The following is a 27,769-nucleotide window of genomic DNA, read 5'->3' on the forward strand; positions in this document are numbered from 1 at the left end:
AGTAAGTCAGCTTTAAACTCAAACCCACCTTTCTAAAGCGTTTCTAAGAGGAGTGAGGGAAAAAAAAAGTATATACTGTATGTAAACTGCTTAGTACACATAAAATGCTTTTTAGAAATCACAATTTTCAGTAGATTTTCTGCTGAGCCAGATCAGATGTTCCAATTACCCACTAGCCTTGGTGGAAAGTACAGCCTATTGGATGCTTTTTTGCAAAGGAACACTTCCATGTTGTTCTAAAACCAATCAGATGAATATACGTTCATCTTAATTTTACATTTATCATAACTATATAGTTTATTTGCATATTACAGTTTGTTAGATGTGGATGATATTAAATGATCTATTTGTAAAAATTATCATTCAGATCAAACTACTTATACCTTTATGCTCTACTAATTTATACTTCATTTACAGATACCCCAGGATCAGAGGCAACTGAAGGTAAGGTTGATATGTAAATTCGGACTCTCCTTATGTGGATAGAAAAAAAGCAAACATTTTTAGAGTACGTGAAGTTGAACATTTATTGGGAAAGTTGAATTTCTTGTATACTGAAAATATTTTTAAACCATACATATTCATAAGCATAATACAAACACCACCTACAATACAAACACATTTTAATAAGGTTCTACTGTGAATAGCAATTCTAGCCAAAAGAAAAATCAGGTAAACCAGTTCTGCGTATCTTTTATCTGCTTTGATGATGTAATCCAACAATTTAAGATATAAACAAAGTAAGCTTTGGCACAACCCTACTTATTTCACTATGGAACTAGGATACATACTACCACAGATTACAAACCCAATCCCTTTATAATCAATTTAAAATTGTTACAAGAATCAAACCTTAGTGACATGTAAACATTTTTAGGGTTTCAATTGGCAATTATGTCTTAAATGCTTAGAAAAACACACCACCATTTCTCATTATTGTTCTCTCTTTAGCTCATCTCTTCCATGAATATAAAGTAGGAAAAATATTATTTGAGACTTCCAGCATAATTCCATTGTGCTTTACACTTTTATAAATATGGATACATCTAAAATATCAGATGCCTTTTTACCAACAGAATAAATCCACCAAATTCACATTGTCTTATAAACACATGCAAAATTAGTGAAAAACACTTTTGTATAGCAAAGACCCTGCTTAATTTCCTTGTGATTAATAATTTTGGATGGCATGTGCAAACCATACTGCTCATTGAACAGTAGATTTATTTCCTGTAGATTTGTTTTTCTATAAAAATATATTTATGTGTTCACAGGAAAAAAGTTGGTATGTGTGGAGTGACTTTTTGACGTATCATTAGATTATAGGTTTGTTTATGAAGTTAGAAGGCATCTTAGCTTTTATCATTTTCAAATTTTTCTTCATACAAAAGAACACCCTGTGACAGAGATAAGGTAACTGAGATAATCGGTAACTGAGATAAATCGTTAGCACTTTCGAGTTGAGACAGTTTGAAGCAAAGGGGTCAAGCAACTTGCCTAAGGTTTACGTACATCAGTGCTGGAACCAGGAAGAGAACTTGCGTTTTCCTAACCCTTGGACAGCTCCCTAGGAACTGATCCCCTCCATCAATCCTGGAGATTATATACAATCTGTTACATTGAAATAATATTGACTGTAGGCTAGAGAAAGTTAGTCATAGACCTATTCCTTCTGTGCAGATTCCCAGTAGAAAGCAAATGCTATTGAAAAAGGGTAATGAAGAGTCATAGCTAAAGGCAATCTTAAAGCAATCTCGTTTTTGAAATCCATAAGTTTGGGACATTCAGAAAATATGAGCAGGAACGTGCTTATTGCTCACACAGTTAAAGAACTCTATGATCCAGGAAAATACAACATTATCTGTGTTAACTTCTAATTGAAAGGTGATTAAATTTATATTAATCCTAGTGCATTTTTGAGACTATGTCTAACCTGCAAAAACCTTTTCAGCTGATGACAAAGATGAGGAACCGGGATACTAGAGGAACTAAACTCAGAAGTCCTATCCTTGGCCTCATTGATAGTTGAGTACCAGAAATTCCCCCCAGGTAAGTCAAAACATGATGACTCTTCCTTGAGAAAAGCTCTGTCTTAAAATTAGATGTGGATCCAGCTCAAGGTGCTGGATGCGTGTGTGGCTCCTCATACCCAGCTTGAGGACCACAGTGCCTCCCACTTTGGAAATCCTTACATCAGAAGTGTGGTCAAGTCCTGAGCCCACCAAGTATTGTTGTAAATAAGACATTCTTTTTTGCTTCCTATCCATTTGGCAGGACACACAAGGTTTAAAATGATACTTAGATATGCAGCATCTAACTATATCTGGATTACTGCTCGACTATTATACACAATCCCTCATTTTGGTCCACAAGAGAGTGGGCTACATGAATACAAGTCAAGGCTTGAACAATCTATACCCATGGGTAGAGTTCCAAAATGAAAGTAAAACCTGTGAGTCAGTTTCACTTAAGTATATTTCTGAATTATGTTTAACGGTAAGGTTAAGAAACGTTTCCATAAAAGGAGAAGCTCAACACTGAATTTTAGTGACCCACATGCACAGCCCTTCACAGTATTTCTAAACCGCTCTCATGTACAATTTTAGAAGGACGAGCAGCTCACATGCCAGGAAATAAATTCTCTGAATTTGTACTAGCTTTGACAGAAGGAGAACACAGAAAAATATCCCACCCTGAAGATGCTTAAAATGTGATATAGGCAAACATATATATAGGAATTTATGCTGTAAACGGTTTTTCTTTTTGACGGGCTGGGGTAGGAGTACACTTAACAACAAAAACTTACTTTGAAAAATATGAAAACATTCCCCTCAATATTTATATGATATTTTATTTCGAGATTATTGGAAAAGCATATAAGAACAAAATCCAAATGCTTTGTACAAAGTCTTCAGTTTGTGAACCTCATGTTAGTGATCATAGCTGTGCATTGATGAAAAATGGTATATTACTATATACTCTAGCTGTACAGACATGCCTGTTAATGTTCTTTTTCTCACTTCAAAATAAAACGATCTCTATTTTAAATTGTGTAAATATTAACATAATATGTACAATGCATTCATGAAATATATGGAACATACCATTATACAAACAAAGAAAAAAGGTAAGAGCAGTCAATTTAGAAATGGAGATATCAAATAGATAACAGTTAACAGTTATCAGACCGCAGCATCACAGACACCTCTTGCCTGTTCTTTTGTAAGGTAACCTTCTGACTACTGCTTCTTTTGCAGTTGAATTGAGTAAAAAAAAAAACAAAGATGTTTTTAGGTGTCATAACTGATAGAAGCTAAGTTCATGTTGAAACTGAAAGAATTCTGTTTAAGCAAGACCATCTCTGGGCAAAGAGTTAGGAGCTCAATAAATACTAGTTGATTGTTCACCTAAGACTTCTGCTAGTAACATTTTAAATAATAAATTTAGACTAAATATATTCAATGAAGTGTTATTTAATAAGACATTCATATTCCTCTTTACAGCTTAAATAACCAGGTGGCTTACCATCTTTTAGCCTGTCATGAAGTGAAGTCACTGAGACAGTTCTCCGAGGCTGGGTACACATGTGCATACACAGAAAACCCACAAGGCAGCAACATCTATGCAAACACAGTGAGGAGTGGAACCAAGCAGGTATGCATTTCACCGGGTAGAGACTTTGGATTCAGTTGAGGTGAATCTAAATACAGGATTTGTTTTTGTGGTTTGCATTTTGAGCACCTGGAAAACAAACAAAAAACCTACAGGCCAATAGTGCTAGGTATTTTCACTTTTTCAAGGCGGTGCTCTTTCTTAACAGAGCTGCAGGATGTTTGAATTCTGGGTGAAAGCTTCTGCCAGCATGTTTCTATTCTATATGAAAGTGCTCGCTCCCTTGAACAGTTAAATCTGGAAGGTTGGTGTGAACCACTGGCTTGTTGCTACGTGCTCTGTTTATGCCCGGAGTGGAAACGTTGCTGTGGAACTTCCATTGCTTTCCACAGATCCTTTCTCCTTAGACCCAGCATAGGCACCGATAAAAGAGCCATCCTCGTTGAAGAGACCGTGGTCACCTTCTCCGTACTCCACTAAGCTGTCGGCACTCTCTGTGGCCTGCATATCCCTGTTAAGGGACCGAAGGCTTCCTTTGAGAGGTTTTTCGTCACTGTCACTGGAAAATCAAAAAGAATAGTTTGACAAAATCTGAGATATTCATGGAAAGCAAGACTCATGCCAAAGCGCTAATAGGTTTTAAAATTTTCCAGACAGTCATGTTAGCACTGAAGACAGATCCTAAATGACCCTTTCATAAAGAAATGTTTAGAAAGTCATTACCAATTTGTGTTATGCTGAGTAACTGAGAAACTTTTCTGTTATTCACAACACTCCTGCTTCCCTTTAAAATTGAGACATGCAGATACTCAATCTGCTTATATACAGAGAGAACAAATGCTTTACTTTCAGGAACTTTTAGAACTCCTGGTCGTCAAAGCTTCTGCCTTCACCTTTGATCTTCTGTATTTTTCCAGATCCTTTCAAAAATGTCTCTCTTGTCCGGGTTAATCAATCAAATTCTGTTTCTTGTAACCAAAGAACTTCAATACAGTTTATAAACTCAGGGTTGTTAAATTAGAAAAAGAATAGCTGGCATTTTTAGAACAAGCATCCTGCATTTGTGCTGAGTTTTATTCTTTAACAAATCCAACTCTGAATTAGTAAAATGTCTTTCAAATGATACAGTTTTCTTAATTTCTACCTGAGGATTTTTTTAAAATACCAACTTCTAATTTGGTATACAGTTTTATAGTGTTTTTGAAGATTTTGTAAAATTCTAAAAAGGAAAAACTGGGGGAAAATGTAATTAGCACATGATGAGCACTCTATAGAATGGGGTAGTAGCTGGTGCTGTCCATCAAATCGGTCCATTATCTCAGTTTTTCCAGAAGCAGGGCAGCACGGTACTGCAGGGCCATATGATTTGCTTTGGTGAAAAAAAAGTGAGCAGGGGTGACATGTCACTTGAGAGCTGGTGCTCCATTTGCCATATGTTCCACTGCTGTGGTGACCCTGCATACTCACGCACCAGCCAGTGAGCCATCTATGGTGGACACAGATGTGTGGACACACAACTTGAGAAAGAAAAATATCTGGAGTTGTTTTCAGTAGCAGCATAACTCAGACTGTCCTGACTCTTACAATAATTGTTTCCAGAACTAGGATGCTACAGTTACAAAAACATGAAGAAATCTAAAAGACCAAAGGTGGCATTACCTTACAGACCAGGCAACGGCATAGCGAAGAAACTATTACCAGAAGCTGGAAAGATGAGAATTCACGTATGTTACTGTCCCCTGGAATAATCTTCCTGATAAACACATAGTTTTGAGGAAAGGTGATGAAAACTATTAACTACTCTAAACAAGATGCCAGGTAAAATAGTGCAGGGGGTGGTTTTACGTGTCTTTTTAGAGCAGCCGCAAAACATGAGGGAATGAGTTTTGAACAAGTAATATGTCTTTCAAAAGCATTTTAAACAGTTGCCATAGATCCTCAGTGACCCTTGCGTTGTGAGATTTGAGGCACAGTTTTCTAGTTTGTAAAATTGAAAGTTTTCTTTCTCCCTCCTCTCACCCTTTAATGCTCCTTTTCCTAGAAAGTATCTGAAGTCATTTACCAAGAAATATCAAAGTATAACGAGTATTTACTAAATGGAGGAAAGAAAAATAAGTATAGAGCCAAGGAGAGCGTACCATGAGGTTCAGATGTACATCACTTAATGTGTGTGTGTGTGTGTGCGCGCACGCACGCGGGCTTACTCTCTCAGTCATGTCTGATTCTTTGGCAACCCCGTGGACTGTAGCTCGCCGGGCTCCTCTGTCCATGGAATTTTCCAGGCAAGAATACTGGAATGGGTTGTCATTTCCTTCTCCAGGGATCCTCCCAACCCACGGACTGAACCCACCTCTCCTGCATTGGCAGGCAGATTCTTTACCATCTGAGCAACCTGGGAAGCCCACATAAGTTAACGCACGATAACTAATGAGAATATTCCACATCTCTGTTTAAAATGATGGATCCAGGGCAGAGTCTGCTCTGTGATATGGATCCTGGTCGTGTTTGCGAATGGTTATATGCTTGGAAACTGCAACAGCTCCCTTGGCTGCAGTATACAGAGCACCTGACTGAAACCAACAGCGTCCTCAACAAGAACAGGTAAGTAAAGAAGAGGGTGATGGAAAGGTGTGGATGCACAGTGACGACAAGAGAGTGAGAAGGGCCACACACCCTCCAGAGGTACTTACCTCCTACCAGATTGCTTGCAATTCCTCCCATTTTGGCACACTTGTATAAGTTTGGTCCAGGGGTTAAGAGTGACACAATCTGTTTCATCCTTTAAAGGCTGTCTTAACCTTCTTTGGATGAACTCTTAGCAGAGCTCCTCTTAGGAATAGTTGCTCCCTTTTTTGCTCCTATTCTCTTTAATTAATTACAATCATTTGCATAGATAATTCCCCACCCCCACCCCTACAGACTATGTTCATCTTGAGGACATGTTTTGTGACTTAATCACCTTTATAGGTACACACCGTAGGTCTACACTGAATACAACCTGAGTTCATAAAGGCTCTGGTGAGGAGTAACTATAAGATATTTTACCTATTTTATATAGATAATCTCTAAATAACAATACTGTCCTTTGCATGACACCTTTCAAGGAAAGTGTCCTAGCACACAGGGTCTACCTAGATAGCAGTTACACCTCCCATCTCCTCACACAGACATTTGGTTGCTATCAATCACTTGTATCACTATTCTTTACATGGGTGTTAAAATGTAGTCCTGTAAGCTTTAAGTATAAATGCTTTGATACATTTTTAAATGGAGTGTAATGTTTACCTGTATTCGCCAAAGGTTTCATCTTTCGCTGACTGAACTTCAGGGTCTGGATGAAGATCCTCCTTTTCTTTCACTAACAAAACACACAAACAGGTGGAGGAGTAATATGAGTCATTTTTAAAGACATATATCTTCAAAGCACTGTTAATAAGTCAAGTGTTTTGTGTTTGTACCTATTCACTCATCTTTTACCTCTTTGTTATCAGAGTTACAGCCTGGTGCAGTTATACATGAATTTAGTCTTATGTGGGCAACATCTCTTAATGAAAGAGTCAAACCTAGTTACCATCTCTTAGTGAAGACCAAATTACTGTATGTACATTTTACTATGCTAAACTTTTTGAAAATGTCATTGGCTGATACCAGATCTATGTCGTTAAACTAAAGAACTAAATAGTCGATCATTTGGTTGTTCTCTTCTTACTCTAAACTGCCCCAATAATCTATTCAAGTCTATAACACCATAGGCTAAATTAGATTTATTCTAAACAGTGAGATACAGAACACAAAGGTTGTTGCCTCATTGTGCTCAGAAAACTCGAACAAAAATCCCTTTCATGGCACCTTTTACTACTTACTTGCAGAGAGATGAGAATTTCTCTTGGTTTTCCTACAGTGTGAAATGCTGACTTGTGTTTAAGAGCACACTTTGAAGAAACTCCTTGAGAATCTGGATAAGGTAACACTTCACAAAGGACAATTTGTTGCACATACTCAAAGGGAAATGCCATGTCTCTTTACAGTTTTCAGTTACTCACCTAGAACATCCATTAGTCACTGAAACTCGAATTCGTAAGAATTCAGTCTTCACAAGAAAAGAGGTATAACTGCATAAGCATTCTATGTAATGTTATAAACATTTAGAAATTATTCTCTGGTTTGATTGTTCAATATATACCTAATGGGCTCCCCAAAACATATACTGGATGAATCAGAAGCCAGTTAAGAATTTCATACTGATCTGATCAACAACAAACAAATAGCACTGGGATGTAACTCTTTCCCCCTCTATAAAAGCATCACGAATACTGAGCAAAAATACTAGTAACAACAGAATATATATATATACCTAAAAAGATAAAATACATTTGAAAATTGAATGAAGTTAAAGCCAGCTATTAACTAGGATAATTTTTATTTATATTTTATGTACCATTAATTCAAGAGGTATTATACCTGATATATATCAGAGGAATAAGGGATGCATTCCCAGCAATGGTTAAGTTAACACAGTTGACTAGTGAAGCCAGTACTATTAGACTGTACTAGTGCAAAATATCTCTGGGTCTTGAATTTGTAGAGAGGCATACTTTTAAAATATATGTGTGTGATTTAGTAACAAGTCTCCCTAATATCTGTGATATTTTACAGATAGAAAATAGAAGCATGGAAGTATATGCCTCACTAAAGCCTATTTTCTGTACTAGAAACGAATATTTCATTTTAAAAAAGATGAAATACTTTCATTCATAAAACAAGTAACTACCTAGAAATAATTTTCTTGACCATACATACACCCTTTGGTTAGTTAATAGAGGACTTTTCTTTTCTTTTCAGTACACTATATAACAAATGTACTAATATAAATAGACTTTAATGTGTAATTAAAACAATTGAAGATGTCTCTTACGAAGGTCTCCTAGAAATTAAATGTAAAGTGTGAAAGTGTTAATTGCTCAGTCGTGTCTGATTCCTTGTGACCCCATGGACTGTAGCCTGCCAGGCTCCTGGGTCCACGGGATTCTCCAGGCAAGAATACTGGAGTGGGTTGCCATTCCCTTCTCCAGGGGATCTTCCCAACCCAGGGATTGAACTCAGGTCTCCTGCATTCCAGGCATATTCTTTACCATCTAAGCTATCTGGGATGTCCTCAGCAGTTAAGTACAATTTACTTAGTAAAATTTAAACTCATAGTAAGTACCTGAATACTTTCCACCTTTGTTCCTCTTCACAAAGCAAACAGTTAACAGTATTAGTGTGAGCAGAGCAATTGCACACATTAATCCAATAAACCAGCCTTGAGTGGAGATGTCATCGTACAGACCAGCATATTCTGTTGTACAAAGAGAAGGCACACTGAGTACTGGAAACCGTCTTTGAAATTAAGCCCCCTTTGGGAACATTAAACATCATTTTAAACATACAAAATAGCATCATTTTTGTCCTTGGAGTGCCCCTAGAGGGTATGTGATTTGAAGTACAGTTCATCAGGAGAATCCTGATAAATTGTTAATTCATTGTTCAGAAAGGGGCCTCTCAAATTGCATTTGATTGAAAACCAAAGAGAAACAGTAGAGACAGATCAAGATAAACACAGTTGCAGCAGCAAGCAAGCAAAAGCACAAGCTGCCTGGGTTACATGCAGATTGCCAAGGAGATTCTGGGGTTTTGCTTTTAGTTTTCATTATTAACACATTAATTAGCTGCAGACATTTTTAGGCAACTACTCTGGTAAAAACAGTTAAGAGGTAAATCTGGACGTTGGTGAGACATTTTTCATTTTGATAATTTTAAAACGCTATGCTAAAACAAAACTATGGTTTTTACAGCTAACGTACTTCATATTTTCAACATAGGAAGTATGTAAAAGTAAATAATCTACAGAGCATAGTACTGTCTAAGATGGCTCCAAACAGAATCTCATTTCTCACCTCTCCCTCTTGTCTCAATTACATCTTCAAAAATGCTATTGTTATCAACCCAATTCTTAGTCAAAAGGCGAACTACATGTTCAGCTCCCGGCTCAAATGCCTCTACTGGGTGAATCTTTTGAGTAAGATTTACTCCTTCTGATATCTTCCCGACACTTTTACCTAAGAAATGTACACAGTTAATTCATATGAATTGTAACCACTGAAAAGTCGGACATGAAAAGTACTGTTATTTGAGATGAATAAGAGAGCCATTTGTAGCATTTTTTTTTCAGTTCTGAATTATCAGAAGATGAAGAAAATTAACATTTCAAGATTTTCTTGTTTAATATGCTGAAATGGAGTAAATGAACTTAATTCATGTCCTTTAAAAATGATACATTTGTTGACGAAGTGATGCTGTAAATTTGCGTGGTCGTATGAATGGTTTAAAACTAAACACAGACTTCAAAAAATTATACAGTGTCACTGTGTGCAATTTGGACTTTTCACAAACCCAGTAGGAACCAGATTTGGAGATTTTGGCTTATAAATGAAAGCATATGGCATTAAAATCTTTAATCTACATTACTTCCCTTGCCTTGGTCATTTTCATAAATATTGACAGAATAGCAATAATATGCTCATATATTAAATGTTTGAAATTTCTAGAAGCTTAAGCTACATAAAAGTGCAGGTTTATAGGTACTCTGAAATGTACTGAAATTTTTGAAGTGTTTGAGAACTTTACACTTCAAAATAAATGTATGTCAATGTATTAATTGTAGAATATTGTAACAGATAAAAATATGACTACTACAATTAAAACATATATTAATTTCTGACACTATAACACAATATCTAAAATAATTTTGCTGTTGTTCCATAATGTTGCTAAGAATTAACTTGAATGTTTAAAGGCTTTAAATGAGAATGTGTCATATGTTAAAATTTACGTATAACTTTTCGCCACAGATTAAAAATTGATTATATAGTTACTGATAACACAAAGACATCATTAAAAATGGCACCATGAGAAAAATAAGACCAGTTATATTAGTTGAAGAAAACCTTCAAGACTGAACACTATTGAAACAAAACACAATTAATTTTGCCTTTGAAAAACAGAAATTTAGTGTTCTGTTAAGTAGCACAAGCTTTTGAAATATAGAGCAAAGCAAGTATTTTAATCCAACCAGTAATGACACAAAAAAGAATATTTCTGATTAACTCGATTTTTCCCCCTTTTAGATTATGGAATGAGAGCCACCTGAAAATGAGTGACAACCAGAAAATTATGGGGAAAAAAATGCTCGTGTATCAAACCCCATTCTCTGATTTCACGCCAGATGACTAACATGTGCCATCCAGGCAGAGCAAGGAAAAGATACAGAGAAACAGATTCCAATTTGCACAGAAGTTAACATTTTTAGAGTATTTAGTGACAGCAAGATGATATTCAATAGAAATATGTTGTTTTTTTTCAAAGACCATCATGAAATCAAGTGGAAAAGATAGTTGTTTTTTCTGTAAATATGGCAATATAGGCCTATAGAAGAGAATTCAGTGTCAGCAGGGGAAGGGGACAGTAGCTGACATTGCAGAATCCTGAAAAAGAGCACAAACATACTAGTAAGAAACACTTTCAAATCATGACACGAGAGTGAAGAAATATGCTGTAAAACGCTCAAGCACATTAGTTATATTTTGAATCTGCAGAAGAGAGTAGCATCATTTATACAGCCACATAAACAGCATTTTCCACCCTCTGAAAACAACTTGTCAATGCAACCAGCCCAAATTTGCCAATATGTCCATACATACGAGAATGCATGACTATTATATGACAATTGTGTGATTTTTTTTTTTCTTACATGCTTTCTACCTTTCATTTAATCTAAAATTTGGGAAAGCATCCAGAACAGTGGATGCATAGTACATGATACATAATGACTTGTTCATATTTCCCTTCCTGCTCTCTCCCATTTCCTTTTGCCTGTCTCCAATACCCCTCTAGGTCTCATCAACTTGAATTCTTATGCAAGGCCCCCTTTTTTTAAGCTTAAAAGTGCATATCCTTTCCCCCAATCCACTTCCCTTTCTTCTTTTACCTTCTTATTTTCTCTCCTAATGCCTTGTGGATGACATAGAAAGCTTAGTAAAAATACTTCTAAAATCATAATTGGAGAAATAATTTTGGAAGGCAAATAGCCTGAGTTAGAAAAAAAATAGAAAAGTAAAATTGAATTAGGCGAATTATACAAATGAAACCATAGCGTTATGAGCCATTTTCAAGCCAATTACTTGGCATCATCCAGTAGACAGTAAAATATAACTGATCTATGAATCACTGTATAGATGAGTCATGACATAGAGGTGAAATGCGTTAGACAGTGTTGCAAAATGTCCACCAGTGCAAGAGGCAAACATTTTTCTGCGTGGAAACACTTCCAAAAGAAAAATACCCGCTCTACTAACTTTATGACTAACTTTGTGACCTTATATCCCCCTATTTTAATTAAAATTATAGTTCCTGACCTTATATACACTGAGGCTGTAGTTTGATTACTGTTGTGCAGAAATCCATAAATTGAGTCAATGTGAACTTTAGAAACAAGAAAAATAAATTCTGTACATCAGTGGAAAACAGAAGGTTAGACAGATTGAGAGCACAATCATTTCTGATTTATAGTGACTACCTTGGTGCCTTCCTTTCAGAGCAGTTTAAAACGGAGCATGTATAAAGCTCCTGTACTTACTTGCTTCTCCTAACGTAGCACTCTCCTCAGTGATTGGTTTTCCACAGCCCTTTGAAGTGCAAGCCCTCAAGTAGAATTTGTACTTGGTAGTTGCATTGAGGTTCAAGAGACGCCAGCTGGGCTTTGAGGGAGTTGTAATGTTGATATCATTTAGCTCTCCAATTTCATCAGTGTCATTTACTGAAGAAAGAAACATGAACATCAACACCTCAGATTTCATAGTCTTAAAAATTCAAGTTATGTTATGCCTTACTTCTGCTTCTATTTATGCGTGTGGCCTGCCATCTTAATTATTCATACTTATCAACAATTCTATGAGGTAGATACAATTATTATGACATACTGTCCATGGGTAATTTAAGATCTGGCAAAAACAGACACACTGCCTAGATCTAGAGCCAGATTCTCTACCATCTGAGCTAAGTACTTTTTAATCTTTTATTGTAAAAATTTGAACAGTGATTTACCGGAGTCTTCTATAGTTTCTGGTTTAATACGTAACACTGAACAAGTACTCAGATATAAAGACTCAAGAAACTGATAAATTAATGTATTTTAAAATGTCTACTGTATACTAAGCACTATGTAAAGTGCTGTATGGAAAAATATGATTTAGATAGTGCCTTTCAAAGAACCTGCAGCATAGCAAGATCATGATATTTGTGCAAGAGCACAAAGTGCTATAAGACTACCAACAGAATACTCCGAGATGAAATGGTATGTTCAAGATTATGCAACCATTAGTGGTAAGAAAAGGGCTAGAATAAACACTCTTCAGACTTGGTCCAAGAGACCATAAAAAATATATTTACTCTTAAAATTAAAAATACCTTCACTGTAGATATAATGCAATGAGATAAATGGAAATGAAAAATTACTAATCCAAACATTGGAAAGAAGGAAAATAATCACTCTTGGTAGATTACTTGAGAGCTCACTTGTAAATACCACCAAGTCTATTGAAAAACTACCACAATCAATGTAAGAATTCAGCAAAGTACATCGAGAGCTCTCAGATACCCACTCAGCAACTATTTAGAACATATGGCCACAAAAACAGATAAGCCATCTAAGAGTATTTCAGTCACTTAATAGATAGCTAAATAAGTATAGATATAAGTCTAGAGATCTCAAGAAAATTAGAGATACCAAAGGAACATTTCATGCCAAGATGGGCACAATAAAGGACAGAAATAGTATGGACCTAACAGAAGCAGAAGAGATTAAGAAGAGGTGGCAAGAATACACAGAAGAGCTATACAAAAAAAATCTCCACAACCCAGATAATCACGATGCTGTGATCACTCACCTAGAGCCAGACATCCTGGAATGTGAAGTCAAGTGGGCCTTAGGAAGCAACACTACGAACAAAGCTAGTGGAGGTGATGGCATTCCCGTTGAGCTATTTCAAATCGTAAAAGATGATGCTGTGAAAGTGCTGCACTCAATATGCCAGCAAGTTTGGAAAATTCAGCAGTGGCCCCTGGACTAGAAAAGTTCAGTTTTCATTCCAATCCAAAGGAATACCAAAGAATGCTCAAACTACCACACAATTGCACTCATCTCACATGCTAGTAAAGTAATACTCAAAGTTCTCCAAGCCAGGCTTCAACAGTATGTGAACTGTGAACTTCCAGATGTTCAAGCTGGGTTTAGAAAAGGCAGACAAACCAGAGATCAAATTGCCAACATCCACTGGATCACTGAAAAAGCAAGAGAGTTCCAGAAAAAAATCTGCTTTATTGACTATGCCAAAGCCTTTGACAGTATGGACCACAACAAACTGTGGAAAATTTTAAAAGAGATGAGAATACCAGACCACCTGACCCGCCTCTTGAGAAATCTGTATGCAGGTCAGGAAGCAACAGTTAGAACTGGACATGGAACAACAAACTCGTTCCAAATCAGGAAAGGAGTACATCAAGGCTGTAAATTGCTACCCTGTTTATTTAACTTATTTGCAGAGTACATCATGAGAAACTCTGGGCTGGATGAAGCACAAACTGGAATCAAGATTGCCAGGAGAAATATCAATAACCTCAGATATGCAGATGACACCACCCTTATGGCAGAACGCGAAGAAGAACTAAAAAGCCTCTTGATGAAAATGAGAGAGTAGAGGGAAACGTTGGCTTAAAGCTCTCCATTCAGTAAACTAAGATCATGGCATCTGGTCTCATCACTTCATGGCAAATAGATGGGGAAACAGTGGAAACAGTGACAGACTTTATTTTTTTGGGCTCCAAAATCACTGCAGATGGTGACTGAAGCCATGAAATCAAAAGACACCTGCTCCTTGGAAGAAAAGCGATGACCAACCTAGACATCATATTAAAAAACAGAGACATCACTTGGCCAACTAAGGTCTGTCTAGTCAACGCTATGGTTTTTCCAGTAGTCATGTCTGGATGTGAGAGTTGGACTATAAAGAAAGCTGAGTACTGAAGAATTGATGCTTTTGAACTGTGGTGCTGGAGAAGACTCCTAAGAGTCCCTTGGACTACAAGGAGATCCAACCAGTCCATCCTAAAAGAAATCGGTCCTGAATATTCATGGAAGGACTGATGCTGAAGCTGAAACTCCAATACTTTGGCCACTTGATCTGAAGAACTGACTCATTGGAAAAGACCCTGATGCTGGGAAAGATTGAAGGCAGGAGGAGAAGGGGACGATAGAGGATGAGATGGTTGGATGGCATCACCGACTCAATGGGCATGAGTTTGAGTAAACTCTGGGAGTTGGCGATGCACAGGGAGGCCTGGCACGCTTCAGTACATCGGGTCGCAAAGAGTTGGACACAACTGAGTGACTGAACCGAATTAAATATAAAGTTGCCATTTCATTAAAAGTCCACATATCAAGTAGTACAGTAACCACAGCAATTGTTGATATTTCAGCTTTTTCTCTATATATTCTAAGCACTTGTTTTTAAAATAAGTTTAGCTATTATATACAGATCAACATGAAGGTAGGAATTTATTTAATATTGAGTTTTTCTATTATTAGTAAAGATAAGATCTATCTTTACCGAATAAAGTTGACATTGAAAAGTTCTCAAGTATTTCTTCAGTGCTTCCTACATGTTTGAAATCCAGTTTATGGAATTAAGAGACTTAAAGTCTTCTCTGGTAGCTCAGCTGGTAAAGAATCTGCCTTCAGTATGGGAGACCAGGGTTTGATCCCTGGGTTGGGAAGATCCCATGGTGAAGGAAACAGCTACTCACTCCAGTATTCTGACCTGGAGAATTCCATGGACTATTCCACGGGGTTTCCAAGAGTCAGACATGACTGAGCAACTTTCACTTTCAGGAGCTCAGCATCTAGAATGACTGAGCTAGGTTTCAGTCTTTTCGTAACACTTGTTTTACTGCATGGCTCTTGGTAAGTGAACTCTATATACTTCTCATCCATAAAGTAATGATGGTACATACCTCATAGACTTTCTGTTTTCATCAAAAATGAAGGGAGAGTACTTAATTTTTACTGATCCTGCTAACTAGCCAATACTTAAAAATGCTAAACCGCTGCCTCTATTAGGGTTATGCCTGTACCTGAGTAATCATAGGTACCCAAAGCAGAACAGGCCATCAGAAGCTAAAGCTGATACCTGACCTGAACTGCTGCAAGCCTTGAACAGATTGATGGCAGTTCAGGGCTATGATCCGGTTGACCTATGCAAGCAGTGTAGACTGGGCTTCCATAGACCTGATGTTTCTGTTGTTTAGCAATTCATGCCTTCTAAGTTTAACATGTTCCTATGAGCTTAGTCCCCTAATCTCCATGTTGAGATGATACTTAGATTTGAAGACTGTAACAGATGGGAGGTGCCATGATTACAACAATCCGCTTTCATCTAAACATGTTGTTTTTACCTTAATGGCACAGCAGCATATGGGGGGAGCCCTTGTGGTGGTCCAAAGACAACTCCAGTTCTCTCAATGTGACATGACTGTAGCAGTGGGTTACAGAAGGAGGATTCTACAAATACAACTATATGCAGAGTTGAGACTGGAAACATGCCTCAGAGACAGAAGAGGCAGGGTAGAGTGGAAGTTAGTGTGCTCTGAATCTCCACTACATCATTTCTTTTTCTGTTTACAATTTTTAAATTTAATTTACTTAAACTAAAAATAGAAACAAACTGTTCACCCATTTCTCCTGCCCCTCCCCAAATTCCCAGTCTGGGGCCACCACCTCCACCAATCTATTCTCTATCCACTACATCATTTACTAGCTTTTTTCTTTGCATATTTCCTAATTCTCAAGGTATCTTACATATACAGGTGCGTGCGTGCTCAATCGTATCTGACACTTTGTGATCCTATGGACTAAAGTCCGCCAGGCTCCTCTGTCCATAGGGTTCTCCAGGCAACAATACTAGAATGGGTTGCCATTTCCTTCTCCAGGGGATCTTCCCAACCCAGGGATCAAACTTGTGTCTCCTACGTCTCCTGCATTATCACTGAGCCACCTGGGAATACCTATATACATATTCAAATGCATATTTTCTGGTATCTATTAACTTACTGCTTTTTTCCCCTCAAAACAAGAATTGGCAAACCTTTCTGTTAATGACTAGATTGTAAATATTTTAGCCTTCGTGGGTTATGTGATCTCTGTTACAACTACTCAGCTTTGCCACTGTAGTAAGAAAGCAGCTATAGACAAACATAAGTTAGTGGACATGGCCATGTTGCAATAAAACCTGTAAGTACAGACAGCAGGCTCGATTTGATCTACAAAGCCAGTTTACAAACCCCTGTGCTATAAGTAAGTATGCCAGCCTACAAACCATGAATTAGATTCTCAGGATGGGAAACCAAATACTCAACCAAAAAAAAAAAAAACATTAATAGGCGAATCTAATTCAAACATGTACTCACTTATCTGGTACTGCAATAGATATCCAGTTAAGTTTCCATTCAGTTTCTTGGGTAGCCCCCAGGACAAAGTGGCAGTGTCTTTATCAACTTTGATGACTTTGAGAAAAGTTGGTTGTTCAGGTACTGGAAAACACAAAACCAACAGACACTCCAATCAGTAAATTTCTTTAATAAAAAGAAAACAAAAACTATAATTTTTTAAATTGAGGAGCTAACTCATATGACATATGTACAACTTAACTACTAATAAGGGAAGAAATGTTTTGACCATTGGGATATTTGTTATTTTAAATTGTTATTTATAAACTAGATATTAATCCTAAATTGTCTCACCTCCTTCTGGTGTTTGAAATATAAAAGGCTCACTCTCTGGACCAGCTCCTTTGGAATTATAGGCTAAGACTGTTAAGTGAAATTCACTAAAGGCATCCAGAGAAGGAACCATTCCATAGTTTCTTTGTCCTGAAAATCTCAGGATGTTTACTTCTTTGGGATGTGTCCTTCCATCCAACAGGCTTTTTGTCTTCCACCAGTTTACCTGCAATGAGAACAGGAACCCTTTAACATATCACCAACTCAATGGACATGAAAGTGAAGGACAGAGAAGCCTGGCGTGCTGTAGTCCATGGGGTAGCAAAGAGTTGGACACGACTTAGACCTGAACAACAGCATATCACCAGTGATAGGAGATTTCTCTTTCAGCTTCTGAAATCAGTTCTTATTTACAGGAAATATACTAATTTAACAATGAGAAGAAAAGCTATGATAAAAACCTGATATCCTTTCAGATGTCCGTGTACTCTTTCCTTTGGAATTGTTGACCAGGTAACTTTAACTAAACTGCTGTTTATAACATCCACCCCTTGGATCACTGGAGCTGTATCAGGATCTGTTGGGCACATAAGAAGGATTAGCTTTCAATAATCTCCAAACACGATTATTAGGATCCTTTTCTAAAGGTGATTCTTCATTTTTTTTTTTTAATCTGAGGAAAGCACTTTTCTCAAATCAATTTCAAATGGAATGAAGAAAGTTTCTCATTACAGAAGAGTTTCAGGGTCCCAATATTAATAAGTTTCTAGAGAAGAAGAGGGCCTGTACCACACTGAGAAAAGTCCCTGTCCAGATGGATATGGTGTGAGCAATGTAAATGAAAACAGTGGACAATGAAATCCTCCGTGGGCATCTTGCCTTGGAAACATGCAAACTAGACTAATATTTTTACTCAAATGACTTGGGAGTTTGATGAATATGAATAACATTAATTGAGCATATTAATGGTCAACAATAATTGAGCATATTCTGTGTGTCAGACACTGTTCTGAGAGCCTATCCTGGATTGGCTAAAATAATCCTTAGAACAGTCCCATAAAATGGTATTATTATTACCCCCATTCTACAGGGGGGCTAACTACAGAGAAGTAAACCAAACCCACCGCGGTCAAGACTAACGTATTAGTTCCCAGTGAGGAGACCTGAGTAGTGAGACATATGTAGCAGGTAGATAAGGAGCTGCTCATTTCACATTCCTGACCTTCTTCTCTTCTTGGATCAAAATATTACATTGGATACTGTAAGAACAATGAGAATAATGCCTCAGTTCAGTTCAGTTCAGTCGCTCAGTTGTGTCCGACTCTCTGCGACCCCATGAATTGCAGCACGCCAGGCCTCTCTGTCCATCACCAACTCCCGGAGTCTACCCAAACCCATGTTCATCGAGTCGGTGATGCCATCTAACCATCTCATCCTCTGTCGTCCCCTTCTCCTCCCGCCCCCAATCCTACCCAGCATTAGGGTCTTTTCCAATGAGTCAACCCTTTGCATGAGGTGGCCAAAGTACTGGAGCTTCAGCTTCAACATCAGACCTTCCAATGAACACCCAGGATTGATCTCCTTTAGGATGGATTGATTGGATCTCCTTGCAGTCCAAGGGACTCTCAAGAGTCTTCTCCAACACCACAGTTCAAAAGCATCAATTCTGCGGTGCTCAGCTTTCTTCACCGTCCAACTCTCACATCCATACATGACCACTGGAAAAACCATAGCCTTGACTAGACGGACTTTTGTTGGCAAAGTAATGTCTCTGCTTTTAAACATGCTATCTAGGTTGGCCATAACCTTCCTTCCAAGGAGTAAGCGTCTTTTAATTTCATGGCTGCAGTCACCACCAGCAGTGATTCTGGAGCCCAAAAAAATAAAGTCTGACACTGTTTCCACTGTTTCCCCATCTATTTCCCATGGAGTGATGGGACCAGACGCCATGATCTTAGTTTTCTGAACGTTGAGCTTTAAGCCAACTTTTTCACTCTCCTCCTTCACCTTCATCAAGAGGCTCTTTAGTTCTTCTTCACTTTCTGCCATAAGGGTGGTGTCATCCGCATATCTGAGGTTATTGATATTTCTCCCGGCAATCTTGATTCCAGCTTGTGTTTCTTCCAGCCCAGCGTTTCTCATGATGTACTCTGCATATAAGTTAAATAAGCAGGGTGACAATATACAGCCTTGACGTACTCCTTTTCCTATTTGGAACCAGTCTGTTGTTCCATGTCCAGTTCTAACTGTTGCTTCCTGATCTGCATACAGGTTTTTAAAGAGACAGGTCAGATGGTCTGGTATTCCCATCTCTTTCAGAATTTTCCACAGTTTATTGTGATCCACACAGTCAAAGGCTTTGGCATAGTCAATAAAGCAGAAATAGATGTTTTTCTGGAACTCTCTTGCTTTTTTGATGATCCAGCGGATGTTGGCAATTTGATCTCTGGTTCCTCTGCATTTCCTAAATCTAGCTTGAACATCTGGAAGTTCACGGTTCACGTATTGCTGAAGCCTGGCTTGGAGAATTTTGAGCATTACTTTACTAGCATGTGAGATGAGTGCAATTGTGCAGTAGTTCGAGCATTCTTTGGCATTGCCTTTCTTTGGGATTGGAATGAAAACTGACCTTTTCCAGTCCTGTGGCCACTGCTGAGTTTTCCAAATTTGCTGGCATGTTGAGTGCAGCACTTTCACAGCATCACCTTTGAGGATTTGAAATAGCTCAACTGGAATTCCATCACTTCCACCAGCTTTGTTCGTAGTGATGCTTTCTAAGGCCCACTTGACTTGTCATTCCAGGATGTCTGGCTCTAGGTGAGTGATCACACCATTGTGATTATCTGGGTCGTGAAGATCTTTTTTGTACAGTTCTTCTGTGTATTCTTGCCACCTCTTCTTAATATCTTCTGCTTCTGTTAGGTCCATACCATTTCTGTCCTTTATCGAGCCTATCTTTGCATGAAATGTTCCTTTGGTATCTCTAATTTTCATGAAGAGGTCTCTAGTCTTTCCCAATCTGTTGTTTTCCTCTATTTGTTTGCACTGATCGCTGAGGAAGGCTTTCTTATCTCTCCTTGCTATTCTTTGGAACTCTGCATTCAGATGAGAATATCTTTCCTTTTCTCCTTTGCTTTTCTCTTCTCTTCTCTTCCCAGCTATCTGTAAGGACTCCTCAGACAGCCATTTTGCTTTTTTGGATAGTAGGCTTCCAGAATAATGCCTACTATCTAGTTATTTGCAATGCAGTGTCTTTCCTTTTTTCAAAAATTTATTTGCAGCAGTTCTTATGGTATAAATATCTAATAATAAAATCATGTCATTAGTACCTCAAAATTCTGCGTGTGAGTGATTCTATATGGAAATCTGGGTCTGCACCTCACCTTCCTTAGGAAGGCTCCAGCCCTGAGGCCAGGGTGTGGCAGCAGGCAGCTGTTAGGAGGTCCTTGACAAGTAAGGGCATATATGATTTGACACCTTCTAAGAGTTATGCTGCTGAACTGCATGCACTAATGGTTGCAGGTCTTTGATGTTCATTATGGAAATAGCTTTTTTGGGGGAAAGTGAATAAAATTAAACCTTTCAATGTTCTTCCTCACCACCACCCTGACAACTCTCCCGCAGTCAGCTCTAAAGTAGAAACCATGTGTTCAATTTCTTTTTATCTCCCACTGTTTTAAGTATAACCTCTTTGGCATCACCGACTCGATGAACATGGGTTTGGGTAGACTCCGGGAGTTGGTGATGGACAGAGAGGGCTGGCGTGCTGCAATTCATGGGGTTGCAGAGAGTCGGACACGACTGAGCGACTGAACTGAACTGAACTTTGCATGCAGTAGTTGCTCAAAAATGCTCTTCGACAGGGGTGCCATCTACTTGAGAGAAGCTATTCCACAAGTGCTGGGGTGTCAGGTGCATCACTTACAGTCTTCTCCAGAATAGAGAATCACTGACTGTGGCTCAGGGCCAGAGCCCAGGTGATTGATGGCTTGGACCTGGACATCGTACGGCGCGTAGACAGCAGGTGTCATCACCCGCAGGGTGTGGTTGGTGACTGTCTCTTCCTCCCACTCCACCGGGGCTCCCTGTGGCTTCCAGGTCACTCTGTACTCCAGGCCGGGTCCATTCTGCTCCATGGCTTTCAAAGGCTAAAACAGAAGTCGGCGTGATCACAGATACGCTGAATCAGGGGGCAGAGAAGCCATCCTAAGTGGCACAAGAAATGTGGCAATAAAGGGATCATTTTGGGGGAGATCTTTAATCATCCTCTTTGGTTTGGAGATGCTTGTGAAAAGTTTTGTCATTCTGTCCATTTAAGCTTGAGACTTTCTCCCTCCCTTCCCCAAGTAGAAAGAATCCCACAATTTAGATGTCTGGATTATGCCCTTGTGGTTAATTCTAACTGTTCATATATGAAAGAACTTACTAAGAAATTCCACAGAGGGTTTTAGCTTTTCTCCACACTTTCTTCTACATTCTATTTTTTTTCATTCCTAAAGAACTGGCAGAAATGAAAAGGACATGGCTATGAGTTCCCTAAGTATAGTGTTTGTCACTCTTTGCAGCCCCAGGGACTGTAGCCTGCCAGGCGCCTCTTTCCATGGAGTTCTCCAGGCAAGAAGACTGGAGTGGGCTGCCATTTCCTACTACAGGGTCCCTAAGTATAAATGGGATTTCTTTCATGGCTTTTCAGTCAAAACCTTTTCCATCCGACTCCATCCATCATCCCCCCTCTTCCTTCCAAGAGAAGAGAGAGAACAAGTAGATATTTTTGGATAATATGTATTTGTGTGCACTAGTACTGAAAAGATACAGCTCCTCTTGATAACACAGTAGTTCCCAGCTCCTTGCCAGTTGTGTTTCTATCTCTTTTATGAGAAAGCACTCAACATCCTCCAGTTTATTTTGCTGTATAGAAATATTTACTGGAGGAATTTCTCGAATAGGAGATTGGTTGTTTCCACTCTAGCTTTTAATTAAATAATACTTTAATTAAAAAACATTAATATGACTTAAACCATCTGTTTAATATCACAAAAATGGGAATATGCATTTAAATGAATCAGTTATATACAATACATACAAATTTGATTTTAGCCATAGATTTTTAAGGGTCACTTATATAACTAATAATTTTGTCTGTATATGCAAGTGATTCAATAACCATATGTAATGTCCTTATAGAATTTGTAGTACTTCTTGACTCAGATTAATTCATAAATACTTAATACAGGGACTGGATGGAATAAAGTTGAAAGAATAGTAGTATATCAGCACAATAATTTCAAGTCTGGTGCTTATTCTAGGGTTAATACTTAAATTCTCTATGAGGAAAAAGTATGAAATCAAAAACTTTCTGAGATTTTCACAGTCATTGTTTATATTTTGCTTTCAAAGTTTTGCCCCAAGATATTTCTTACTCTCATATAGATAAACTTACCAGAGGCTGTTGCATTGCCCAGATAAATCAGGCCACAAGCTTTTAGTTCCATTCTAAAATCTGGACTTACAATTACCTTCAGTCCCAACTGACAATAAATGAGTACAAATACTACTATTCAGTTTACGCATGTTTTGCTTCAAGAAACATAGTTACATTTGATAAAGCTCTCTGGAAAATTTTAAAACAAACTGTGCCACTCCAGGTAACACTGTTAAGAAAAAAATCTTACCTAAGTTGCCAGCCTCCTTGGTGCCTAGACTCCCAAAGAAACTGCAGGAATACTTCATATTTGGCTTTCAGACAGTGGACAACAAAACCTCAACAAATTCACAAATAGATCCCAAACAAAATAACAAACCATAGTAGCCAGGAATGTGGGGTGGGGAGTGGGCAATGATCACCAGCATCCCTTCCCCTCATGCAGCTGCTCATAAGAAAGGCATCTCTATCAAAGAGGTTCTTAATTTGATGTCCAGGCATCTCTATATGGGGTCCGCGGATGCCCTTCAAAGGATCTGAAAACCCATGGAACTGCTAGTGAAACTTTCTATGTATAATTTCTTAGAACAAAACTGTACTTCTATTGTATTTTCAAAGAGATCTATGAACAAAGCAAGGTTATACTGACTGATCTAGAAACTGGACAGGTTTTTTGTACTGCCTAAGTTTATTTCAATGCTGGTGGTTTTCTTATTACAATCACAGTAGAAATAAAAAGTCCTACTTCTTTTAGAGGGCTTAAACCACTTGGCTGTGATCATATAACCAAGTAATTGAAGAAGTTGCTACTTCCCAAACATTAATGAAATGGGTTTTTGTTTGTTTTAATCATTTTCTAGAATCTGTGAGATTAGAAATTTGCTATTTTATTGACGTTCAAATGTAACATAAATACATTTATACTTAAGAATAAAGGATAAGCTCATCATTATCTTAGAAGATAATGTTAACTAAAAAGAGTAGTTCTATCATTAAGTTAAAATTTCATGTCACTTTTTAAAAAAGTGAGTCCTTAATATTTAACGTGCCAAATTTATAACGATAATGCATATACAATAGAACATGAGTTAAATAAAATAACTGAAATGCATTTTGACTGTAAAATAAGGTTCACCTATCAATGAGTAAATGCACATTCACTAATAAGTTACATACAAAAGTTTGTATTTTTCTCCATTGAATTTTTCATAATGATATTATTTTATTTCTCATGTATTTGCCTATTGTCTGTCCCTCCAACTAGATTATACATTCAGGAAAACAAAGACTATTTTTGACTGCCATATATAAACCAAGGACCTCATATGCTAAAAAGAAAACATAAACCAAAACGGAATTAGGGACAACCAGTCTGTTCCTAGTTAATCCTTTTGTGAAAGATCAACTTTTTCTTCCTTTTTTTTAAGACAAATTGCTTCTCTCTGATCATTATCTTGTAGATAGGAATTATTCTGTAAGTCAATCTTTGGAGGGGATCTGGTCATCAATTCACAGTGTGTGCTTATCTTGGGGAACTTGGGGAGATAGCTGGTGTTTAACTCCACTTTACAAGATAATTCATGCACAAGAATAACTGATGAGTAAATGTTCTTAAATTTCACTGGTTATGCTTATAGTTATTAGGTCTCTGACATTTCAAAATGACATGAAACACAATGGAATATATTATGTTCCATTCCAAATCTTAGTTTGGTTCTAATCTAACCTCAGCTTAGTTCCAAATCTCTATTTCCTTCCTCTGATCAGTTAATTACTAGATTACACATCATTTACTTTTCAAAGACAAACTGTAAACACTTCCATGGTTTAATCCCATTCTACCAACAAGAGAGCACTAGTAATTAGTCTTGTGTATCTTTGGGGGCAGGGACAGAGTGATTTATGAATAGAATGATCAGTAGGAAGGACTGCAGATCCCAGCCCTCTTTTCATTACTGACTCAGGGCATACATCTGGGTAAGATCACAAAACTGCAGTCCCAGCTTCTCTGTACCGAATGTAATGCTGACAGCATGGAGCTACTACAGCTCTCCCAGAGGAGTCGTGACGATTAATGAACTAATGTTAGTGGAAAATGGTGCACTTCTCTGAGGAAGTGACCTGATAATTATACACTATTATTGTCATCTAATCCAGTTATATCATCTATCTAATAGAAATGTCTATGGGACTTAAAAGAGGATAGATACTCTAAAAGGATAAGATGCTAACATACTTTTAAAAGTGGTAGTAGCTATTTGTGGCCATATATTCAAGAAAATAATACTATTCTTCACTATATTTAACTTCTGTATATTGTCAATTATTTTTCAAATTTTAAATTTGCAAAGTTTACCCTCACTGAAATGGTAATAAAGGCTTAGTTTAACATAAAAATATTGACTACATATTTTGTAGGTATGGGCATTGTTATCATGTAAGACCAATCAATGATGAAGAAAAAAGGAAATCAAACTTGGTACATTCTAAAATTCTTCCAAAAAATCATATCTGGAATGGGGTGTGGAAATAAATTAATATACTCCAGCATACATTAAAAAATGCTTGTAAAATTCAGTAACTTCAATATCAGAAATCTGCTATTCAGAATTGCTAAATGGTAACCTACTTTCAAATAAGTTAAAATACTTGTTCATGAAACATGTCAAAATAGAGGAAAAATAGAGAAAAAGTTCTCCACTATTACAGAAGAAATTTAGAAATGGTATTAAAAAAAATTAGTCATCCGAGCAGATATAAAATTTTGTGCAAGATTCAAAGAGGAAAGTCTATTTTAGTAACTTTTAACATATATATATATATATGCATATGTATCTACAGAAAGAGAGAGAGAGAAAATGAGTAGTTTGAAGTTCAAAGATATTCATGTGGAACTCCTAGTTTTGTTGATTTCTAGTTGTATGGTGATGGGCCAGTCTATCCATGGATCCGTTTCTGTATCTAGGACATAGTATTAATGATGCTCTCTTGACAACACTGGTCTCAGAATTTGATATGAGTACATAGAATGCCTAATAGTGCTTATTAAGTGGTGACTGTTCCTTACGGGTCATCCTTTTGATATGCTTAATCTTTACTGGCGATGTACTGAAAGACAGTGAAAGACTATCAATATTCTCTTTTTTTGAATGAGAGAGGATTAAGAATATTGGTAATAAAAATATTAGGAATCATAAACTTTGGGGGATGGATTATAATGAAATCAACCTGTAAAAAGTTTCTTAAATTATCACAGTTAAACTCTATTTTACAACATTCTAATCATGATGATTTTTAAAATATATAAATAAAATATATTTAAAAATATATAAATAGTATCCATCTGTTCTTAAAAGATATTGTTCTATCATTATATTTAGCATGTGGACCTAAAAAAGTAAAAAGAACACAAAGCTAATAAGTAACACAAAGAATCCTTACCTCCCATTTGATAATCATTTCCTTCGGTTGAGAAGCTTGAACTCTTATGTTTTGTGGATTCTTGTCTGGAGCTAAAAAATTATATGAAAATTACTTTTCCCCATTGTATGGCCTATAGATATATCATCCCTCTATCCATAAAACACAGATTTTTACATAACTTTGATTATATTTATTTATATCCAGCCCAGTTTGTAAAAAGATTCACAGCACTTTTAAATAATGATTTTAGAATGTATATATTTCACATATAATATTTATACATATATATTATGAAATGATCACAATAGTTAACACACCTCACCTCACATAAAGCAGCTTATATATATAAGCTTATATATATATATATATATATGTGTGTGTGTGTGTGTGTGTGTTTGTGTGTATATATAAGGAGTAAGATCATGTTCATGGAGTGATATAATTATTCTTCATTGGAGAATAGAAGGTTTACTTTACCTGTCTTCATTTTACACCTGCTCTTAAAATTCTAAACACACTCTTTAAATATACATTTTAGTTTTAAATCTGCTTTACTTCTTTTAGTATTATTCTTGGAAATGTGATGTGAATATTTGCCTCCAAGTGAATAAAATTAAAGGTCATATTGATATCAACAGCCAAGTTTAAGGGGCATCAAATAGGAAACAGCAGGTAATGTGCCCATGAAATACAATCAGATAAATCTATTCTATAAGAAGGATTAAGTATGGAGTTTAGTGCCAAGATGAACTTATACTAAAATCATACAAGTACCTGATTCAGTTATTATCCTACTTATATTTTCCCAATCCCCAAAGGGAATTATATCCTAGCATATTTATTTCAGACAGAGAGAGAAAAAAATAACATGCTATGACCACATTGTTAATGATTTCCAATTCAGTAATACAAATTTCAGCACTATCAATATTTTGTTTTATTGGTTTATAACATCATGTAATGCTCATGTTTACAATACTGTATTGTGAATTCTGTATATACTATAGCATGTTGTTTCTTGCTAATTTTTTTAAAAGAATCTTGAGATTTTAGGTAGATATTACATATGTATTTAGCTATTACGATACAAAAATACATTAAATGCATAAAATGGCATTATATGCAATAAAAATTGAATGCACTATCTATAACATGTCAAGACTTCTACTTCAGAAAGTTGAAATGAGGAGCAAATTAAAGAGAAAGTTGACTTTAATATATACTGAACTTTAGTTTACAACTTATTTATGGTATCTGATTTTAACATAATAGCTATCAGAAATTGCTCAGAATAATGCTTGTTTATGTACCTCAAACATTTATATACAACTTACAAGACTGATGTCCTTTGACTCTTTCCCATGTTGTTAGTTCTCTACTGGAGGAAATCTAAAATCCTACACCATGTCATCAATCCTTTTTTTTTAAAGATGTTCCAGGATG

At 36.8% G+C, this 27,769-nt stretch overlaps 1 protein-coding gene across 19 annotated transcripts in view; it reads right to left on the reverse strand.

Moving 5' to 3' along the window:
• Positions 1-500: 500 nt before the first annotated feature.
• Positions 501-27,769, reverse strand: part of CHL1 (cell adhesion molecule L1 like) — a 461,636-nt gene continuing 434,367 nt past the window's right edge. For 17 of the 19 annotated variants that reach the window (XM_081528255.1, XM_081528260.1, XM_081528261.1 and 14 more), the window contains 10 exons: positions 26,345-26,415; positions 21,407-21,629; positions 17,943-18,058; positions 17,503-17,707; positions 17,170-17,292; positions 12,287-12,466; positions 9,549-9,710; positions 8,819-8,950; positions 6,898-6,970; positions 501-4,171 (listed from right to left, as the gene is read on the reverse strand). In XM_081528255.1, the coding sequence (XP_081384381.1) occupies positions 3,955-4,171; positions 6,898-6,970; positions 8,819-8,950; positions 9,549-9,710; positions 12,287-12,466; positions 17,170-17,292; positions 17,503-17,707; positions 17,943-18,058; positions 21,407-21,629; positions 26,345-26,415 (1,502 nt within the window). In that variant the 3' untranslated portion in view covers positions 501-3,954. The remainder of the gene's footprint in view (positions 4,172-6,897; positions 6,971-8,818; positions 8,951-9,548; positions 9,711-12,286; positions 12,467-17,169; positions 17,293-17,502; positions 17,708-17,942; positions 18,059-21,406; positions 21,630-26,344; positions 26,416-27,769) is intronic. The other 2 variants (XM_081528263.1, XM_081528264.1) reach the window with 1 other exon arrangement.

This window comes from Giraffa tippelskirchi, chromosome 9 (genome assembly GCF_054371585.1).
Source record: "Giraffa tippelskirchi isolate mGirTip1 chromosome 9, T2T-mGirTip1v1.2.pri, whole genome shotgun sequence".
In the NCBI taxonomy this organism is placed as follows: Eukaryota; Metazoa; Chordata; class Mammalia; order Artiodactyla; family Giraffidae; genus Giraffa; species Giraffa tippelskirchi.